The sequence below is a fragment of the Tachysurus fulvidraco genome, chromosome 5 (genome assembly GCF_022655615.1).
Source record: "Tachysurus fulvidraco isolate hzauxx_2018 chromosome 5, HZAU_PFXX_2.0, whole genome shotgun sequence".
Classification (NCBI taxonomy): domain Eukaryota; kingdom Metazoa; phylum Chordata; class Actinopteri; order Siluriformes; family Bagridae; genus Tachysurus; species Tachysurus fulvidraco.
The window spans coordinates 20,578,117-20,600,659 of NC_062522.1; the positions used below are offsets into that span (position 1 = coordinate 20,578,117).

Below are 22,543 nucleotides of genomic sequence, written 5' to 3' on the forward strand. Positions count from 1 at the left end.
GCCAAGCTTGATCAAAAAATAGGATTCGTCAATCATGAGTTCACTTCAAAATGTGGAGAGGAATTAGGAATAAAATCAAACTAAATCCTGATTTTCTTTTGCACTAAATCTGAGTATATATATATATATATAAAAAAAATCAGACTTTATATGATAGGTAAGTGCAAGGTTTAAAAGCTTGCCATCAATGAGGTATATACAGTATTAGGAAAATGATGTGAAACAGCTTTACTGAAGGAACCACTGGACAATAATAGGTTTGTGGTTATCTTTCTGGCTTCTATAGTAAACACAGATAATCAACTATAGTATATACAGTATACATCATATGTTTCTGTTATTGACTATAGAATATTCCATTTTATTTACATCAGAAACCTGCGATTAGGGAAAAATAAATGAAAAATAAACATTAATATTGATTATACATTCTGACCTGCTCATGGCCTTTATTATCTCTCTCTTCCTCATCCTTTTGCTCTCTCTCCAGATAACCAGGCCATGGCTTCTCAGACTGCAGTTAGCATTCGTATTCTGGATGTGAACGACAATCCACCTGAGCTGGCCACCCCATATGAAGTCTCCATCTGTGAAGATGCAAAACCTGGCAAGGTGAGATAAAGCTTTTGCAGTTATTTATTATTATATTACCATTTCATAAAAAAAGAAATACTGTTGATCAAACATGCTGCACACCAGCACAGGATGATAGAGTCATAAAAGCAAGAACCGAGATATAATTTCATGAAAAACTGGTAAACCATTTGTGTTTTGCCCATAACTGCCAGTTCTAAAGAGTCTCATGGATTTCATCTCATCATGACTGATTGGAAGTCATTGACATACTTTTTGGTACTGGCTTCCTGCATTGATAAAGCTGTCGGATTTGAAAGGAGCAATTTTGCCTCATATTGTCTAATTGACTGCACAGTTTGCACTTTGCCATTTATTCTTTTGCGAGCAATGCAGAGAAATATTCAAAAAAGTAAGGTAATTAGGTTCTGTTTAGAAATATGTATTCTGATTTTTTTCCTTATTTAATTTGCTTTCCCTATGTAGTATTTAAATTTATTCACATATTATTCGTCATATATATTCAAATATTTGTTAGATTGTAGAACACCCTTTTACCATGCTTATCATTAATCTAAGAGAGAATGCATTTGCCACTTGAAACAAAAGGTGTAGGCTGAACTGAAAGCAGAGAGACCAAATGTGACACTGAGAACAGTAAGCAATGAACTCCACAGTAGTCACCTCAGCCTCCACACAAAACTCCTTCACCAAACAAGAAGCACAGAGATACATTTTTCAAATTCTCCATGTATTGCAGAGCACATGGAGACACAAGATGAGTAAAACGCCCAGCCCTTACCCATTTATTCACCTAAATAAAGAAGTATTACATTAAATTTGGGCTGCTAACCCAAGTAACCAACAATGCCACCCCGGGGCCTATGACCGGGGACTCACCTTTCACATTAAGTTTACAAGGCAGAAGGTTCGGTTACGGCTGGGTTAGGTAGCAGACACGAGTTGAATATGAGAAACAACCACATCATTGCTTTTAGGGAAAAAGGAACAGTTAGAAATAGAAAAAAGAAAACAATAATATGTATCTAGCTAGGGCTAGGGGGATAAACCATCATACACCACTCCAGGCTCAGATTCACATTTGTACCTTTGACTGTTTGAATTTGAGAATAATAAGGCAGCAAGCAGCAGGCCTGAATACTGACTCGGCCAGTCCCACGAGTCTCGCCAACTGGAAGAAAGAGTTAGATTTAGAGTGCAAAATCTGTGCAAATTCACATGCATGGCAACAGGCCAGCTAAAACTGTTGCGCTATTGGCCCAGTCCAGTCACACAATCACACAAAGCAGTTTTGACGATAAGTCACAAAAACAGGATAACCCCTACGATAATTCACTCTAATTCTACTAGTCATTCATCTGACGCAAATGCAAAAAGCAGACTTTAAAAACAACAGTCATACAGAAAAAAAAAACCTGCTGCAACAGGTTGGCCAAATTCGCAAACAAGACTATTTAAAACAAACCCTGTAAATAAATAATGGAATAGTTTTAAATGGTGAATCACAAGGAACTCAGTGATGTGCAAAATACACTCCCATGGAAACTAAAAGCATTCCACAAGGCCCCTCAATTCACACTAAAAAATAAGATAGACCCAAGTAAACCCTGCATGACAGAAACAGCCTGCCGTGCGGTCACAGCAAACAGCTCTTACATCATGGGCATTCACACGGCATGCTAGAAATAAGGTAATGTTAGACAGGGGCACTTCCATATGATGTGAATACAATCGCTTTTACAACCTCAGAACAAGAGTGCAATTGAGATCCACAACAAATACTTCTGAAGAGGTAGACAATTTTGCTACACCTGCAACCTGCATTAAACATATCTAAATATAATTTTGGAGTTGAATTGGTTTACATGCATATAAATGTTTAATAATGAAAATTCAATTAATTAACATTTAATCACATTAATCTGCAACATCTTAACATAAAACATCTTATGTGTCTGTCAGGGCTGAGGCTTGAGTTTAGTTCTCCTTCTGTGGTTTGGAGTAAACCTGAAAGGAGAACATTGTAAACATGAATTCTATGATCTTTATATTTGACCCTTCTGGCCTTCCACATTTGAACAACCCCACTGGAGGCAAACTCTGGCAATCAGTTTCTGTCAGTTTGACTCTAAAGCCAATTCCTTTCCTGCTTTTGTCAAAATTGTTTCGTTATTCCTTTGCTCCTATTTTGGACCTTTTCCAATTGAAAAAAAGGATAGTTCTGACACTTTGTACCTAAGGCAATTTATAATATTAACTGTTTTTTAGAAAGGATTGCAAGCCCAGTCAGTAAATTCTGAAAAGTTATGTTGCAAGTCTTGAGGATCAACAACTGTAAAAATATGTAGCGCCCTTTCTACAAAGCACAAACAGTGACAACAATTTTGACCACTATATCTTAAATGTATCTTGACTATTACGGCTAAGTGCTGTTTTTTAATGTGACATTGATTATGTTTTGATTTGTTACAGAAATACAGTATGTATTAAATCCAAATCAAATAAAGCTGACACGAGATAAATAACAACTTCCGTGTTAAAAGCTTTAGCCGGTCATAAATGTGTTTGTCACCTTAATTTGATTGTTCATTTCATGTTCGCAGTTCTCTGAAAACTTTGAGCTTTTAAGTGGCTTTGTGGGCATCACTACATGAAATGAGCTGTTCATATGTTGTAAAAAGTGCTTTGTCTCTTTGTACATTTTGGGTGATTAAAATAACAAGCGCGTAGGCAAGGGGGGTTCGGGTGGTTCAAACGACCCCCCCTCGATGCCAAAGATCCAGAATTTAAGTCGTTTTTTTCATGTGATTATTGTCATCATTGTTTTAATCAATGCTTGTGTCAAATATTCTGGATTGCTGTTTCAAATTAATGTGATACATTATTGTAGCTGGATGTGTGTGTGTGTGTGTCGCGCGTGCAGTTCAGAGAGAGTTTTCGCAATACACTTTTCAAAGCAACGGTGAAGCATCGCCTCTGAATGATGGGGGGAGGAGTTATATACAGTATATATATATATATATATATATATATATATATATATATATATATATATATATATATATATATATTTTTTTTTTTTTTAATTAAAAGGATTTCTATATTTTAACCACTCAATAGTCTACAATATAATATCCATATAAACATAGCATAATTATAATAATAAAACAATTTGGGATATTCAGTGATATTGGCTGTGCAATATCGACCTTTGTGATTGGCCAATACCGGCAGACTGGAGCCAATGGAAATGCTTATCTCCTTCTGTGCACCTCTTTATTCCTCTGAGTGGACATTTCTGAAGTAGTCCAACCAGAGCTGATTGACCAGGAATTGAAACGCTGGACACTGAAGTGGCAAAACAAGCCATCAGAACAAAGGCCAACTTCATGTGCTGAGGCAATCAAACAATGTGATGCGCTGATCTACCCAAACATCTTCAAGCTTCTCAGAATAGCTTGTACTCTGCCAGTCACCTCATGGGAATGTGAACGGTCGGGCCAGCACTCTCTGGAGACTGAACACAATCATGCATAGCAGCATGTGAGAAGACCACTTGTCATCCCTGGCCCTCATCCATACATGGCAGTCAACCTGGATGAAACTGGGAACATATTCTCCAAATTGCACCCAAGAAGATTGGAACTGACCAGTGTACTTAATCCATAAGTGTCAAGACAAATACAGCAACAAGCAAAGACACATTGACAGAGAGTCAAGAAATGATGATGAAAATAATTATTATTAATACTTCAGTAAAGTTCATTAAATCTATTCTGTTGTTAGTGTGGTCTTTAAACTTATGAACTGTGAATGGACTGACAAAGGTGGTACTACATGAGGAAGCAATTTGACAACAGTGCAGTAAATAATTTAGGTGCATCAAAAAGCGTGCTCATTAAGATACCAGAAGACAAGCTAATCCAGCACAAATCAGTGTATAAAAGGTCACCAAAATGAAGTAGTTGAACCTCATAATTAAATACAAAAGAAGAAGAAAAATTGCAAAAAGGTCCACTTTTTGAAAAAGAACCCCCACCCCCATTCAATAGGCTGGGTATGGACCTGAATAATCATGGCAAAATCTAAATTTCAGAAACTTTTGTAAATCCAGCCTAATATTTTTTGTTTATTTTGGCTTATGCAAATATTTACACAGAACGTCACTAATAGCTTGATAGATGAGGCCCATTGTGTATTAAATGACTACATAATGAAATACACCAAAGACCCAGATTGACTAACACAGGTAATACCCGATGACATGAAGTGAACAATAGTGTCTGAATGTCTTTTACCCTAGGTCTACATAAATTCTTGTCTTCAGCTGTACAGTATATGTACTGTATATGTAACATTTATATTTATACATTATATTGGTCTGCTCTTAATAATATATGCTTTTATAATTTTAGTAATAGTAAAATTTATTAGTATTAATTTTAATTATAATTATTAGATACATTTTTTTCATTTCAGTCTAATTTGAATAAAAAAAAAATTTGTATTCATGAGCATTTATGTTGAATTATAGATTTATTCCGACTGTAGCTTCCTGTAATGGTCTAGAATAAAATTAGGCATTGCTTCAAATAAGCTATTTATCCTTACAGCACTCTTTACTAAACAGTCAGTATATGCATGTAAGTCCATATGCACGTATGTCCTGCTGTCTTGTTTTTTATTTACAATATATTTGTATTGTGCAATTTAAATGTTATATTATATGTTCCCAGGCAAGACTGTGGTGTTTTAACGTTGCTATGGAGTGATCAGTAAGCAGCTTTCTGTAGAAAGACCAGTGTGTGGCCACTGCATGCATCATTACAAGAGGTTGATGCACTTACATAATATACAGTGCGGACTTTTATGTGTCATGGTGTGAACTTTGTGTCACCAGTGTCATGGTGTGAGATCTTTCTCTGTCAACAGCTTTAGGCACACCGGGATCCAATTACCCACCAGTATGGTCTTGATTAATAAAACAAGTAAATAAAACAGGGATCAAAAAAGTATTACTTTACTACAGGGCTTCTATGCCAGAAGCTATATTCATACTGTATGTGTAATGAAGCCTAGTCTTCCCTCCCCATTCTGAGACTATTAGCTAAGCAGTTAGCTAAGTAGATTCCATGCACACCTGTGCTGACACATTTTGGAGGAATATTACTCCTCCACACCCAATATAGCGCATTAACCTTTAGTTGATTATCACAGAGTGCAGAGATATCAATCTGAAATATTCACTAGCTTCATATCCCCCAGGTGAGACATTTCTGCTGAAGCTAGCAAGATATTTATTTCCTACAGAGGAACAAAAAACCTTCAGATACAGGTAGAAGGTTTATTAGGTTTGGGTTCTTTAGTTTAGTTTAGCCAGCAATCTTTTACTGTTTTAAACATAAAAAAGTATCCTGCACACACGAGTTAAAGGCTTCCATCTAGCCAGCCAATAGCTCATGCATGTAAACAAGATGAGAGATTCTTGTCACAATATCCATTAGTATTTACTGCATATTTCTGAAGTCCAGCTTTCAGTGTACTGCCTTCACGGTGTTCAAACAACAAACAGCTGACTAGACAAGAACTCCTGAGATGTTATACTGTAGTAGGTCAAACCAGCTAATCAAACAGAGTCAAGAACAACCAGTTAGCTGAGCATATGCTTCACCTTAACACCTATACTTAATCTGATTAAATGCACTTGTGTTGCTGAGTGATTGTGAATAGAAGTGAGCAAGTGTCTTGGGGAGTGTAGCGAGGGTTATAAGACTCAGTGCATGCTGTGAACTGGAGTTTGTCGATAGATAAAATCTTAGTACATTTCTGTCTTCGGCTCATGTATGGTTATGCGTCGGAAAGACGTTAATAGACAGTCGATGGTCTAAGGTATTGTGATAGAAGCCAACAACATTTAAGTGGAAAAACAAAAAGAAACATTTTAGGAAAAGAAAAAAGTGTAGGTATGCATGTCCCTTGTTAAAGAACCCTTGGCTTGTAATATAGAACTCATTTTTTGAGTTTTTACAAAATTAGCACATCTCTAGATCTGTCAGATTATGAAGGGCTTTCCTTTTTTATGATCCTCTTCAAGTTTTTGCACAGAATTTTGTTATGATTCTTGCAAATCTGGGCTCTGATTAGGTCATTCCAAAACATTGATTTTTTTTTTTTAAATTTTTGAAGCATCTCCTGTGATGACTTAGATTTGTGCATTGGGCCATTATTGTGCTACAGAAGCCTACAGGAATTATAGCTGTCCATGTTGTCCTGACTAGCCTCAATCCCAGCAGAAGAAAAGCAGCCCTATTGCACAATGCTGCCACCACTATGCATCACCATGGGCATGATTTTGGTCAATTCTTTTAGATATGAAGGCGATATGATCACGCTTATTTTAATAAAAATAGTTATTATTGTAAGGACATTGTTTTCCATTTATAATTAATTTTTGCTTATGTCAAATAAGCTATTTATCCTTACAGCACTCTTTAATAAACAGTCAGTCATTTCTACAGTGGAATCACAGAAAAGAGCAAACGCATAATTCTCCTGGATGGGGTTTTGAAGCAAGAGGAAAAACACAACCTATGATCCATTATGTAGGCATTTATTAATGTTTTTTTTTTTTCCTGCATGGTGCCTCTTGATAATAGAGGAGCTAAATGTGCAGTGCTGTTGTAGGGTCAAGCATGGTAGCACACAGGTTAGGAAGTACAACGCAACTGTAGATGTATTTTTTAAAGTGTCTGTCTGTCTGACAGCCTGTCTGTCCAGCTGTCTGTCTGTCGTATTCCTATTTACTCCACAACTATTTGAAAAACTGTTGAAAATTATTTTCCTTAATCAAAATGTAAACACATTTGCAGTGAGAAGAACGGTAAATCAGGTGTGCAAACATTTGTATTAGCACGGATTCCATAAAAAGAAGAAGGTAATGCCATGATTGGTGTTATTCCTGCTGAGAATACAGATGCAGTGAGTCATAAGCAACCCACTGCACAGAAGATTTACATAATGTTTTATGTATTTATTATGCATAATGTAAATAACAAAACAGGGACTAAAAATATACTAAAAAGTTGTTGCAAGACTTTTCTCTGTTTGTACAGTCCATACAAAAATGCACAGTGCTTTCTCAAGTAAAATCTACCAAAGTTCTAACAAATATAAACAGTTATAAACAGTACGATTTAAAGAAAGCACGACAAAATATTGTTGTTACATATAATGCTGCCTGTTACATATAATACTAAAGGACGTATTCAACAACAACAACAACAACAACAACAACAACAACAAAACAGATTCCTTAGTCATTTCATCAGGAAGATCTGTACAATCAGAACTGAGTTTTATTTTCTTAAAGTGCTCAGACAACAGTAATGAACACATTACTGGCAACTCTGTTAGTTTAGTTGATAAATAAGGAAACTCGTTTTATCTTCACTTAAAGGACACTAGAAGCACACAAGACTATATTTTACCCATTAAACAGCTACTAATTTAAGTAAGCCAGCTATTGAGCATAGAATTGTTATGAACATGTGGAGCAGGGTGTGGAGAGGGTCATGAGGCATAATGAATAAGTGAATAAAAAAAAAATTGCAAGCGAAATATAAAATCAGTTATTCCTTTCACAATCCTCGTTGTTGATAATAATAATGGGAACCGTTATAAAAATGACATTTATCTAACATCACACAAGGCAACTTTGTTAATAGCAACATTTTCATGAATTAGCTAGCTATAGCTACAGTAGAATACATGGAGTGTTGTTAGCTAGAATACACCATATTATTCTACCTCCTTCTGAATACATGTTTTATTATTTACTCCATCGCTCTGACCAGCGATGTAAAATTGCACCATTGCGCTTCTCTTCGTCTTCCGAGATGTTTGAACTCTCTCAGTCAAACAGCAGTAATCACGTGCTGAATTGCAAGGCAGTAGCTGGGGATACCAGCACAGGGCTATCGAATACCAATAATGTATAAATATAGGAATGTTATAATTGCCAGTTCTGACTATTGGGGCATTAAACCTCCAACCTGCCCCATCCCTAGAAACAATGGCCCTCTAACCAGCCACAATTTTTTACATCTTCAGAAGCACTTTGTTGTGATCATCTACAGAAGCACTGATACAGTATATCCTGCAATGCACCTAGCTCTGTTGAGCTATAAGGCTAGGAGATGAATGCTTGGTCCAAAAAAAAGGCATTGTTTCCCTTCACTCAAAATAGTGAAGTATGATAAAATTGCTTATATCCTGTTTATGCATAATGATTTCATGACCTTGACATTGTGTGCACCATCAAATGGCAGCATATAATGTACCATACAATATAACAACATACAAAATATTAGGAGGAGCTGGTTCATGTCCTATATTATTCTAAGCTGAATCCATGCTGTTAAGTTAAACCACATTTGTGCTAATTAATGATCATTCCTGCAGTCATGTGCTGACAAAGCACTAAAATCCTATTAGATGTTTATTCCAATTTCTTCCCATTAATACATTATGTATTAGTCTTTTTTTTAATTTGTCTTGCTGGCATACTAGACCATGTTACATTTTACAGCAGAGAACAGGCTTTATTTCAGGCTTTATTAAGGCACGTGTTTACGTTTAAATGCAGTGGTGCAGTGGTCTAGATGCTATCAAAAAATGCACTTGAATGCTTCTACTTCAAAAATAAATATAAATATAGTCTGTGAATTTATTTGAATTTATAGATATAGTTCTGCTATGGTTTCCTATTATAGAATGAAATAAGATCTTGATAGCATCAAATAAGCTATTTATCCTTATATCACTCTTCACTAATTTCCATTTTTTTTTAAATATAATGAATGAATGAATGAATGAATGAATGAATGAATGAATGAATGAAGGAAGGAAGGAAGGAAGGAAGGAAGGAAGTACACACAGATGATTTGCATAATCTGAATGGGCTGCTGGGTTGCCCAGAAAATTGACAGAAGCATCTGTGTAACCAACTCTGAATATAAGACTTTCCCTATATACATATTACATAAAGTCACTGACTCAAGATCAGTCTGTGTTTCATTACTGGTCAACAAACATATACTGTAAGTCAATACATTTGTAGTAATGCTTTCTGACATTAGAGCTCACTTTCTCTTTCCTTTAGCACTGAATGCTGATGCTTCAATGGCATAGATTCACAATGCTGCCATCACTGATACATTCTGGGTTTTAAATCATAAACAGTTTTCCGGTGAAATGAAGAAATGCTTTATTCATGGTCTTGTTTTATTCTGTAAAAGCCCTGAACTTGGCTTGGTCTCAGCCTCTGTGGGTGTCAGTTGTGTATTGGTCTGAGGAGCTGATCTGGTCTTTACTATAATAGTACAGTAGTATGAACCAAGCAGTGTCACGCTTTACATTGAGTTAACCCCAGCATGTTTTTGCACTTTCAAATCATATTAAATAATAGATTTAATTCTGATTTATGATAAGGGAGAAATGAGTATGGCTTGTATAATGATGTGATACAGTCGCATATGCCTGAGGAATGTATCTAATATTCAGAAGCATGCTAAATTAATGTTGTGATTTTGATCGGTTCTCTATGGGGGATATAATCCCTGCAGTTTTTAAATATACTTCAAATGAAAAATGACATATGCAACCCCTTCTTTTTAAACCTAAAGGCTAAAATGTGACCTTAGAAAGATTTACCATAATAAATTGTGCTCATTAAAGCATGGCACAGTTTTTGTGCCTCCCGCTGCATCCTTAGCACTTGGGCTAGCGGAATTGCTTGATGATAACCTGTAGCATATTGTTATGAATTGTGCCATGTTGTCCTTCCTCACCGGGATCTATTTCTACAGTAAATTAGTTGTGGAACAGAGAAGAGAACAGAGAGACAAAGCGGGGCATGGAGGTTGTATTTTGCATATTACAATGAGCATTACCATTGCCTGCACTCTCAGCTGGACAATTAATCACACTGATGAGAAGCAGGGAAAGCAGCCCTGTGGATGAGGCAGTAATTAGAGGCATTTTTTTGCTCATATGTTCAGCCAAATATTTGTCCATGAATTCCTGTTGGTCCATTCAAATGACAATTTGTGCTCATTCATGATGCCCAAAGCTGGTCAGGTAAAAAGATTCATCTGGAATAACTCCTAATAAGTAGGCCACAGAGTTCTCATTTTCAGAATCATGATAATGTCTGTGATATTTTATTATAATTGGATTAAAATGAAAGAAAATTAAATGTCAGATTTATTATTGTTAAATGCTAATGCGGTTTGACTCGATACTGAACTAATTTACTCATTTTGAAACCAGATACTATTATGTGATGTTAAGGCTAGTGAATGTTACTGCACTAATAAACAGGCAATATGAAATGAATACAATTTGCATGTATTTCTCGATTAATGATCAAAGCATAGAAAACGACGAGACTTTGCAGACTTTGCCCGACCACAGCATATTCCTAAAATGAAAGTCCTCTGTAAGTAATGAAACATCAATTACTAGTAGTAAAACATTTTAAATGCAAAACTCATCATGAGGTGCACTTTCCTTGAAGCACACAGCAATGAGGTAGGATGGGATAATAAAATGCTAGTTGAGGAAAAATAGTTATTTTCCACTGTGTTATTGACGATCAGCTAATGTCTTTCATTGAGGTCATTTTCTCCACTGAAACTTTATCCAAGCCTTCTAATGCCAGCTAAAACTATTTATTTAAAATCAACTAATTAATGTTATGAAGAACAAATCAATGACGCAGCAATATCCATGTGCATATTTAATGAAAGGTATTTAAATTGGGAAAACAGAAATATTAAGTCTCATGTGAATTTCTTTTGGTTGTGTGCCACTTGACATACAGTTTATGGTATTAGTGCCTTCTTCAGGACAGTTTGGCAAAAAATAGTGTAAATGTAAATGGAAGATTTGGAGAGGGAATGATTTCAGTGGGATTTGTTGAACTGAACAGTTAATATTTCAAAAGGCTTTTTTCACCTTTTAATGCTTAAGATTGCTAGAGCAAAAAAGAAATGAATCCGTTTATTTTTACAGTATTGCACCTGTATTTTTTTATTTATTTTTTTTATATCTGACAAGAAATCCAAACATAAAAAAGTATGAGTCCTAGTTTATGTTGTGTACTCTGTAAAGTTGCTTACTCACTACATAATCTCATATACAACAGACCCAATTAAGCAAGATTTGTTTGGTTGCCATTCTTACACTTGGTTCTCTCATACACAGCAGCTCCTTGGTTCAGGTTTCTTATGGCACAGCAGTGAAATCAAATTAGCTCTAGCTGCTAAATGCATGGAGTTTGATCCAATTTAAAGGATGGCAACACAGCATATTTGTTTTTTAAAGGAGAGAGACTAAATCAGAAAAGGGACAGAGATGTAAGTAAAAGGCCCCATGTGACAGCTTAAAAGCAGCTTTGGCAAAGGGATGTAGTGCCCCATGCACTTCTACAAAGAGAGAGAGAGAGAGAGAGAGAGAGAGAGAGAGAGAGAGAGAGAGAGAGAGAGAGAGTTTCTGTGACGTCAGACTGGATTTCATGTATATTGAGGGAAACACTGCCGAGCCAAATTCTAATCAAACCTCATCATGTTTGTTCAATAAAATAAAACTTGTAACTTGTCATTTTCTTAAGAAGCCATAAAGTTCTCCATTCTGAGGATGTTTCCATATCAGAAAACCTTAAACAACATCTTCAATGGTGTGCTGACACTCAAGAGTAATATCAACATAAGCTAAATAAACGTCTCCTTACAGAGAACTTAACCATGTCACCAATTACACCAGTTTTGATCCACCATCCATCAAGTTTGAAGATTTTTAACAAGCACATTAATAATATATTAAAACAAGCATATTAATATAAACCTTGCAGAGGAAAATGCTGTCAGAGATGTGCTGCATTATAAAAATTTATCAACATTTTCTGATCAAATTGCGCATAGGAAAGTACTGTAGTAGATCAATGGTCAAGACATTGGCCTACTGTTCTTTAAACAAGGCCCTTAACCCTCTGTTGTGTAAATGTGATGAATATAAGCATTTAACAGCACTGTGGTATAAAATCTTTTTCAAAACTTGCACAGTTTCCTGCAGAGGTCACTGGTCCGCATCATGAACATGAGAAGATTTGTAGTCTGTAATTCATTACTCTTAACTCAAAATCGACAAACTAGATCCAGGTACACAAAATATGGTCAAGAGAATGAGCCAAATTTCACAATGAAGTAATTTGAAATATGCTTCTGTCATTATCGCTCACTAAATGACCACACCTTATGTTTTATGTTATAATATTCATGTCATAAAACATAAGAAAGCATGATTTTCACTGGAACACAGCCAAGACGAATATATTTCATACAGCAACTCAGTTCGATCTGAGACTGAGAAACTAACATCACATATGCACTATAGACACATACAGGGTACACTGTTTTACAGTATTTACACCTAATACAGTTATTTAGCTCCTTTACTTTGAATCTTTATCTCTCCTGCCTGTGTTGTATTTATAGTTTCTAGGATAGCTACTTTTTAGGATACCTACTGTGGATAAAATTAAACACACACACTTACAGAAGTACTGCAAATGCAGTGACTTGAGTTTGTGTAAACTGAACTGCATCAGTTTTTCTGTATATTATAAAATGTAATTTCATGCATTTTAAAGCATTGTGAGTATTATTTGTACGACACAACGGTTTTTCAAAAACTCGATTCACTTTTTGCGGAAAATGGTCACCTTTTTTTCATCCATTGCTCTTCCTTGACTATTTTATTCTTGTCAGGATTGCAATATATTTAGAACAGAATCAGAAACAGCGTTACAATTTATCATATTCTCACACACACACGTGCACACACACACACACACACACAAAAACTTTTAGGTGAAAGGCAGTAAAGGGATCTTATAATGTTAGAGCATGCAAGGACATATTTCCACAAAGACAGTTTGTAGAAGGCCTGGATATGTGTGAGGATCAGTTGTCTATGTTGTCTAAGTTGTCTAAGTTTTTGGTCATATAGTTTAAGTGATCAGAAGAGGAGGAAGCCTTTATTTTTGTCACATATACATTTCAGCAAAGTGAAATTCTTTCTTTGCATATCCCAACTTTGGAGGTTAGGGTCAAAACACCGGGTCAGCCATGATGGAGTGCCTCTGGAGCAGAGAGGGTTAAGGGTCTTGCTCAAGGGCACAACAGTGGCAGCATTGGGGCTGAGCCCCGATTAAAAACCAAGAGCCTTAACTACTTGAGCCACCCCAAGAGACTTTACTGCTTGAGCCACCCCAAGAGACTTTACTGCTTGAGCCACCACTGCCCCATAATCATTTTTCATAATAATTAATGCATTTACTAATGCTACAGGTGCATTAAGCATCTGTGTTATGAAATTGAATGACAACGCAAAGCCTGAGGTTTTTATTTTCTTTTTGCCTTCACACTAGTCCAGCAGTGTCCAATCTTATCCGGAAAGGGCCGGTGTGGGTGCAGGTTTTCATTCCAACCAAGCAGAAGCCACACCAGAGCCTACTAAAAGCCAAGAACAACTGATTAAACAGGTGGAATCAGGTGTGGCATCTGCTTGGTTGGAATGAAAACCTGCACCCACACCGGCCCTTTCCGGATAAGATTGGACACCGCTAAACTAGACTGACCCACAGCAGCCATGGTTTGAACACACCCACATGTCTTATTAAATGTTTAGTCCAATTAAGGGTGAGATTGTGCCAAAACATCAAATATTTGCATAAGATATCACATCAAGAAAGAAGATAGAAGTCACAGAAGGAATGCTAGAGTAGGTTGGAGGAGGAAAGGAGGGAATTTAGATGATGGAAACAGTAAAGAAACAGTAAGAAACAGTACATCATAGCTAAGAGTAGTGTGAGAAGGAAACGTAACAGAGAGATTATTGATAACCTTAAGACCTCTGTCCTTTATGGTAAACCCACTGTGAATTAGAAAAGAGAGAGAACACACCACTTTAAAGATGTTAAAGCTAGGTAGCTGAAGCTTTGGCCTGGAAGTAACCTCTAATCATACCCTGTAAAACCCGCCATGTCCTCATGTCTACTAGAAAGGGAAGGGCAAACTAAAACCCAGAACATACTCTGACCCCTTTTCTTTCTTTTCATCTCCAACTGTTTCAGATCATATTTCTTGCAACTTTTGAACTCTCTCCTAATCTGGTATTGTCTCCTGGCCTTGCCAACATTCAGACTGACACATGGAGCAGGCTTTCCAGCATGCCATGTTTGACTGGTAACCCCGTGGTATTTGGGCATAAGAGCTCGATCTGATGAAAAGGGACAGATATCATATAGAGTTGTGTGGGTGTGTGTAAGAGAAAGGCAAATACTAAGAATGGCCTAGGGAAGAGATGGCTGTCAACTCTGCACAAGACATCAAACAACACTGAGCAGCCCTTACTGACATATCACAAGGACTCTGTCCTCCCCTGGGAGTGTTCCAGGCAGATGAATAATGTTGGGGGGGTGAAACATACACATGATTGTGCACACGTATGCAGGAGTGTGTAAACAAACAAAAGGCTTAACACGATGACAGATTCATGAATTAGAACAGAGAAATACACATGGGCAATAACACATAACCATATATACACACCTAAGTACAAATACTAATGAGGAATCTATTGATCTAACAGTTTACTTTGTCTGCAAGGCATGGACAGACAGCGCTCGTTTTTCTTCTAATTTGGCTCTTTGGCTCAAGAGACTGCTCTTTCCCCTCAGAGAAGAAAGCAATCTTTCTAAACAGACTGCAGCACTCAGGAGAATGTACCGGGGGTTTTGGAAATATCTCTCTCTCTTTTCCACCAATCCAGACCTAGTCTAGAGGTCAGAAGGGGAGCGTTAGATAAAAATTTAATTAGTGGATCAGCCTTGAGGGAGTAATAGTTGTTACTCAATACACTCCTACACTCTGTTTTCCTTTATCCCTATTTCTCTCTCTCTCTCTCTCTCTCTCTCTCTCTCTCTCTCTCTCTCTCTCTCTCTCTCTCTCTCTCTCTCTTTCTCTCTCTCTCTCACTCACACACATGCAAACTCTGTACCTCAGACATGATCTCTCCCACTCCTTAACTTCCAGAGAGGGCCTTACCATGGTATTCCAAATTGAGGATATCAATTGGATCACTGCTATTGTTGCCGCCCTGGAAACGTATGGAAAAACTTCTGTTTGGCTGCAAAGATATGGTTACTACTACTATTACCACTATTACTATTACTACAACAACAACAACAACAACTACTACTACTACTACTACTACTACCACCACTACTACTACTACTACTACTACTACTACTACTACTACTACTACTACTACTAATAATAATAATAATAATAATAATAATAATAGAAAAGGGGAAGTAGAAGAATAAGAATAAGAACAAATATAGGGTTTAAAGGTCCTACCACTATAACCAGGCCTGAGGCTGGAGACTGCACGTTAAGTACTGTATCTTAACCTTTGTATCCTGCTTGACTTGGCCTGAAATGGCGATGTGGAGCCATCTTGTGGGCTCACCACCTGTAAGATGAAGAATGGTGGTCAGATGCCATGCCAGTTAGTGGGCAATCATGAGATGGACAGTCATAGATAGCTAGATAGATTGATAGACATTGATATATGGAATAAATAATAATAATAATAATAATAATAATAATAATAATAATAATAATAATAATAATAATAATAATAACAACCATCATCAGTAATAGTAGAAGTCTAGAGTTACGGATAGATTTACAAACGTTTTAGTAATGCTAATTTTCTCCATACTTTTGCATATGTTGCTGAATGCCAATAATCTATGCAAAGTGTCTGCATAGATGCCTACTTTGTGAACAGCTCCTGAAAATCTGAGAATTTAGACCCAAATTTCATAAAAAATTGAATTAGGTGTGACATAAGTGAGGTGAAAAAAACATGGTTTTGCATGAAAAAGAAGACATGTATATCTACATTGTGCCTGGCTGATCACTGACACTGACATGATGTTCTAACATCATGTAAGGTGACTGCTATGTTTTATCGTAAAGTGTCTTGGTGACTGGGGCAAGACGTCACTTCAGCCTAATGTGCACTAATGTGAAAAAGAATTTTAAACCAGCTTTCATCTTGCCAAAAATTCATACCTATATCTAAGTTCAAGTACAATTTTTACCTTAATTACTTCAAGCTCAGTTTGCATAATATAAGGTCTCATCGGTTTAAGAACAAATCTAAATTATGTTGTAAAATATGTCTTTACTGCAGTCAGCTCAGAAATGCTCTCATATAAAATTGGTAGCACTTTGCCGAGTCCTAAAAGAAAAGAAGTAAAATCTTAGCACAAGCTGCAATGACATGATATCTGTTTTGGGGGTTGATAAACTAGGGCTGAAAAACAAGAAAACTTTTTCACAATATTGAATGATTGGAAATTAAAGAATTAAACTGCCTTTTAGAGGAGAGGCCTCAATTTCTCAATCACCAGTTACCAGATGTGTGTGTATATATCAGGGAGAGAGAGAGAGAGAGAGAGAGAGAGAGAGAGAGAGAGAGAGAGAGAGAGAGAGAGAGAGAGAGAGATTATTAAAACCAGTATTGCTGTGAATTTTATAATTGAGCACAGATCACATTACAGGCACATATAAGTGGCAGATTCACTCATGTGGGACTTACCAGCGGCAGCTTCTAATCAGACATTGTGGACCTAGCCAAGTCCCCCAGGATAAAGGACTGATACCCGGAACATCCTTGCTTTTTCTAGATATCTTCCTTTAATCTTTTTGAAGAGTGTCACTGTAAGGAATCAAATTTGGTTGTACAGAGATTCCTTTGAGCATAAACACTCCCTGAGAAGCATTTTGTCCTTGGTGTCACTTTGGCAGTGTGTGTGTGTGTGTGTGTGTGTGTGTGTGTGTGTGTGTGTGTGTGTGTGTGTGTGTGTGTGTGTGTGGGTGTGTGTGTGTGTGTGTAAATGTACATGCCACTGTGTTTCATTATTCTCTGCAAGTGCTTGTCCCTTTTATTTGTCTTATTATATGAGTGTCCCTCTCTGACTTTGTTCGTACTTAAGGGGTGGCTGAGAAAAAAACAGAAGATTTGCTGGGGGAAGTATTTCAGTCCTGTCTAATTTCCAATTTGGATTTCCCTGTAGAGTGACATAAATACTGCATGAGCCTTTTGAGAAGCATGTAATGAGAAAAGAGCAATAAGCAACTATGGGAATTTCACTTGATTGTCTGTAGTTCTGCTTATTCTTGTCCCTTCCCTTCCCTCTCTCTCTATCCATTCATCTTAATCTATTCTCCCCTTTCATTCTTCTAAGATCATCAATCTGTTACTTTACAGAATCTGCTAATTTAATAACTAGAGCTGATTTTAGAAAACATCCATTGCAAGTGCTCCCACTTTCTCTTCTGTATAAGCCACTTTCACGCTCACCATCCCTGATTTACAGCTAAAATGTGATTCATTAAAGACTGCAAGAGCTCAGCATGGTGGTGGTAATAGAGAGTCAATGTGCAAATTACTATCATGACTACGTCGTGGTATGAGAAGAAAACGACAGATGATTTTCCCTTTTTTGTCATCTCTTTTTTGCATTTCCTCATTTCAAAGCTCTTCTATTTGTTCTCTTTCAGCTCATTCACACCATCAGCGTTGTGGACCGAGATGAACCTCAGTTAGGCCATCGCTTCTATTTCACACTTGCTCCCGAAGCCTCCAGCAACCGACATTTCACATTGTGGGACATAAAAGGTGAGAATTATGAACATGATGTCATTATCCTCTAAAATATATATATACTGTATATATATGGCCAAGTACGTAAATTGTTTAATAGGTCCCATGTATTCATTAGCACTGTTATTTTTTCCATTTAAAATGTTGAAAATAATAGTTATAACAGCTCAGTAGTCAAAATATCCCATTATTTGTGTAATTGTGCAAATAAAATTATTTTTAATTATTTTTACACACCACATCTAATTTTTGTTTCATTTTTATTTTATTTTATTTCCTTTCTTTCTTAATTGTTTTGGGCCTTTTTGTGGCATTTCCCCAAATGGAGTTGAACATGATTGTGCGTTAGCATCAAGGCTTTTATAGATGTGCAGGTGAATGTGACATATGGCAAAACCAAGATTGATACTCATCTAACACAGTGAAAATGTCAGCCTGGGAGAGCATGGGAAATGTCATCTGAGCTCTTGAGGCCATCCAAATGTAAAATGACATGCGCTCATGCAAAACACACACATACACACACACACACACACACACACACACACACACACACACTCACACTAGCATGCACACACCAGACGTTTGCATCTTCAGGGATTTGTGCACATTTCTTAAACCTACATCTGAGCTCTATACACTTTACAGCAATCACACTCTAGCAAACAGACAGAAAAGAATAAATGTTACCTGCAATGTTACCTGCACTTTGTGTATTAACTGTGCTGGACAATATTCCCAGACCTACACCAAAACTGCACTTACATATCTGCCCTCTCTGTCATCTCTCTTTTGCTCTCTCTGTCACTTTTCCTCTGTGTCTCTCATAATGACACATTTCTATCCACTCCTTTGCCCCCACTATATATCTAATTCCGTGGACGCACATTTGTCAACCTGTCACATTAGATCTGTCACGTTTCCCTTTCTATGACAGCTTCTCCTTACAATTCATCTCCTTGTATTTTGACACATGAGGACAAACATGCCTGAAAAAGGCCTGGACATGGATTAAACTATTGTAACCACTAATCTCTTCCAAAACATCATATTACTGTTTGGCTCTGTGCTTTGAATAAAAATGTCCAGTTCTTTAAAAATAACTTTAGGCAAATGAAGAAAATTTGATTGAGGAGGTAGATCTAGTCAAGATAAACATCATTATACAATTAACTGTATGTCAGTAAACGATGATATTCAATATACCCGGTATTGAAACTGGCTCTGTTTTCAGTTAAAAAATGAAGTGCTTAAGGCAGATACATTCAATTGTAGACAATTCTATACAAACAATTCCAAGTTTTAATGCAGAAAAAAAGCACAAAGACAGTTTGAGCAGAATTTATTCTGCTGTGAATACGCTGTCAACCTATAACTAAGGATAATATGGTTACTGAAGATGAATGAATGCACAAATAAGTGGGAACCTGCATTTAATTCATGCAGCCAAACACATTTTCTTCAGTCGTTTAGTGCCTCGGCATAATCACATTTTGTGCTTAATGGTGAGGAATCTAAAGCAGATTTGTTCTGCTTCTCAGAGCTGCACACTTCACTAGTTAGGTTTTTTTTACTTCATGTAAATCATGTAATTTTCTAGACATTCATTGTAAAAAGTTGTGGGTTTTTTTTTTGTTCTGACATTATTATTATTATTATTATTATTATTATTATTATTATTATTATTATTATTATTATTATTATTATTATTATTATCTATAAGAACAAGAAGTGAAAGTACAATGCCATGAGGTTCAACTCAGCAAAACCTCTGCTTAAAATACATCTGATAATAGGAGAGGATTTATCAAGAATCCACTCATGAGCTACAGAGATGGCATGATATACGTTATCTGTGATGGATGGCTCAGATGTGTATATTCAGGTCCGTTGGTTAAGCCAGTCCCGTAGTTTTTCAGTGGGATTTGCAGTTTGTCAGTGTCATATACGTACACACACTCATATACTGTGAATATCTCAGAGTTTGTTGGGTGCTTGTATCCAGAGCCTTTCTCTGTTATTTATCTTCACTCCTAGACACACAGTTCAGCATAAATTCCTCATTGTTTATACATTAGGTTACATGTGCTGTTTGGTTAACTCAGGTCCAGATCAAAATTAAAACACAGTTTCATTTATCCAAAAAGTTAACATTTTTCAGTTAACATTTTTCCAAAAGTTTGTTATATCTGACAGATAGGCACAATAGGACTGATTTGATCCATTTCTGTAAGTATTAATGCATGCAACTTTATGAATGAAATTTGATTGTATACTAACTTTTAAGAAGTAGAAAAAGGTTGTCATTTCCTTCTCAAAAAATATTTTTGTCTCATGTTGTGTCACTTTGGGACCAAATTAGTCTAAACTGGATTATTATTTAAAAAACAAAACAAAACAAAAAAACTACCAAAACAAACTTTAGAAATAATTGCTTTAACTGAATGCCAGAAAGTTGCTGTTTACTTCCCATACTTTAATGTTTCTTATTGCTTTCTTTATTTGCAGAGAACACAGCAGGCATTAGAACACAGCGATCGGGTTTCAACCGACAGGAGCAGAACGTGTACGTGTTGCCCATCCTGGTTGTGGACAGTGGGCCTCCAGCTCTTAGCACAACTGGCACACTTACCATCCATGTGTGTGGCTGTGATGCACACGGAGTCATCCAATCCTGCAACGCCACAGCCTTCAGCATGGGAACAGCCCTCAGCCCAGGAGCTCTCATCGCCCTGCTTGTCTGCATGCTCATTATTATCGGTAAAAACATATTCTCACAAATTTCACAAGTTCAAGCAAACATGTGGACTCTTATGTTAGGTTTGTTTTGCCATGTTTCTAGGCTAAAAAAACTAAATGCCCAGTGTTACTACTGCACAATGACTGACATCCCAGAATTCATACTGTATATTAAAAAAGGGAATTTTTCAGATATGTAGTCTGTGCTATCATTTTATTTATCCAGATAGCAGAACCTTAGAAGCTGATTCATGGTTAATATTCATGTATTACATTTTAAGTGCAGTATTTGATTCTAAACTTTATTCTTTACTGCCTCTTATGCATTTGGAAGGAAGTAGCAGACATTTTTGGTGCCTCTGTTAAGTTTAAATATAGCTTACTTTGCTAATCTGCTTTGGAAGCTAATATGAATGTAAGTATAGAAATGTAAATCAAACCTAATAGCAACGGTTGCTAGATACCCATAAACTATAAATAACACAAGCAGTTCGTGGGCTAGTATAAACACAGGGTTAATGTGCAGCTGACAAATCTTCAGCACTCATATATGCTTGTTGAGCATCCTGTTTCTGATTTAGTCCCTTTTTGCTGTTATAATAACCTCCACTCTTCTCATAAAGCTTTTCTCTATATTTTGGAGCATGGCTGTGGTTTTTTTTTCTGATTCAGGCGCAGTTGTATACTTGAGGTCAGACATTGATGAGTTCAGTTTGGTTGATTTCAGGGCTCGATTGTGTTGTTCACATCGACATCACAAACAGTGTTTTTGCATTGTGCACAGGGACATTGTCATGCTGGGACAGATTTGTGGCCCTTATTTCCTTCCAGTGAATGAAATTCTTTAAGCTACAATATAAAAAGACATTCTAGACAATTGATGGTCAGGTGTCTACATATCTACAATCTTGTACCAGAATCTCAAAATAAATGTTTCCGAAACCTTACGAAATATTTACCACAATAAATTGAACCTCTTCTGAAAGAGAAGCGAGGAATAATACCACCCAGTGTATATTTGGTGTTCCTAATAAATTGATGTTAATCTAAGCATTTTCAGTTATGTATTTTGTATGTGGGTTGCTTAGAGATCCTCCCACTGGTATCTCTAATGATAAATGCTTCTGCCTATAAAAAGCCAAAGGGCACATTCATAGACATGGACATAAAAACTGCAGCGTGTGCTTCCCACTTCATTGATTTCTCTGCTGTTACCATGCCTCTAATGGTCCATCATCATGAATTTAAACTTTAATTTGTGTATGACTTTATATCCTACAAAGAAAGGGGCCACAGAAAAACAAGAAGAAAAAAATTATTTGTACAAAAGTAACGTGAAAGACAATCAATATTTCATTCTTCTTTTTCACTATGCTTGGCTCTGCTTTTGGATGTCCTTTTTCATATG

General features: G+C 36.5%; 1 protein-coding gene across 1 annotated transcript in view; it reads left to right on the top strand.

The window, feature by feature from the left end:
* The window catches only part of LOC113643234 (cadherin-22), a 197,087-nt gene that overhangs the window by 165,891 nt on the left and 8,653 nt on the right, over positions 1–22,543 (top strand). Inside the window, exons 9-11 of the mRNA XM_027147379.2 lie at positions 491–612; positions 18,294–18,411; positions 20,905–21,156. Coding sequence (XP_027003180.1) covers positions 491–612; positions 18,294–18,411; positions 20,905–21,156 — 492 coding nt within the window. The remainder of the gene's footprint in view (positions 1–490; positions 613–18,293; positions 18,412–20,904; positions 21,157–22,543) is intronic.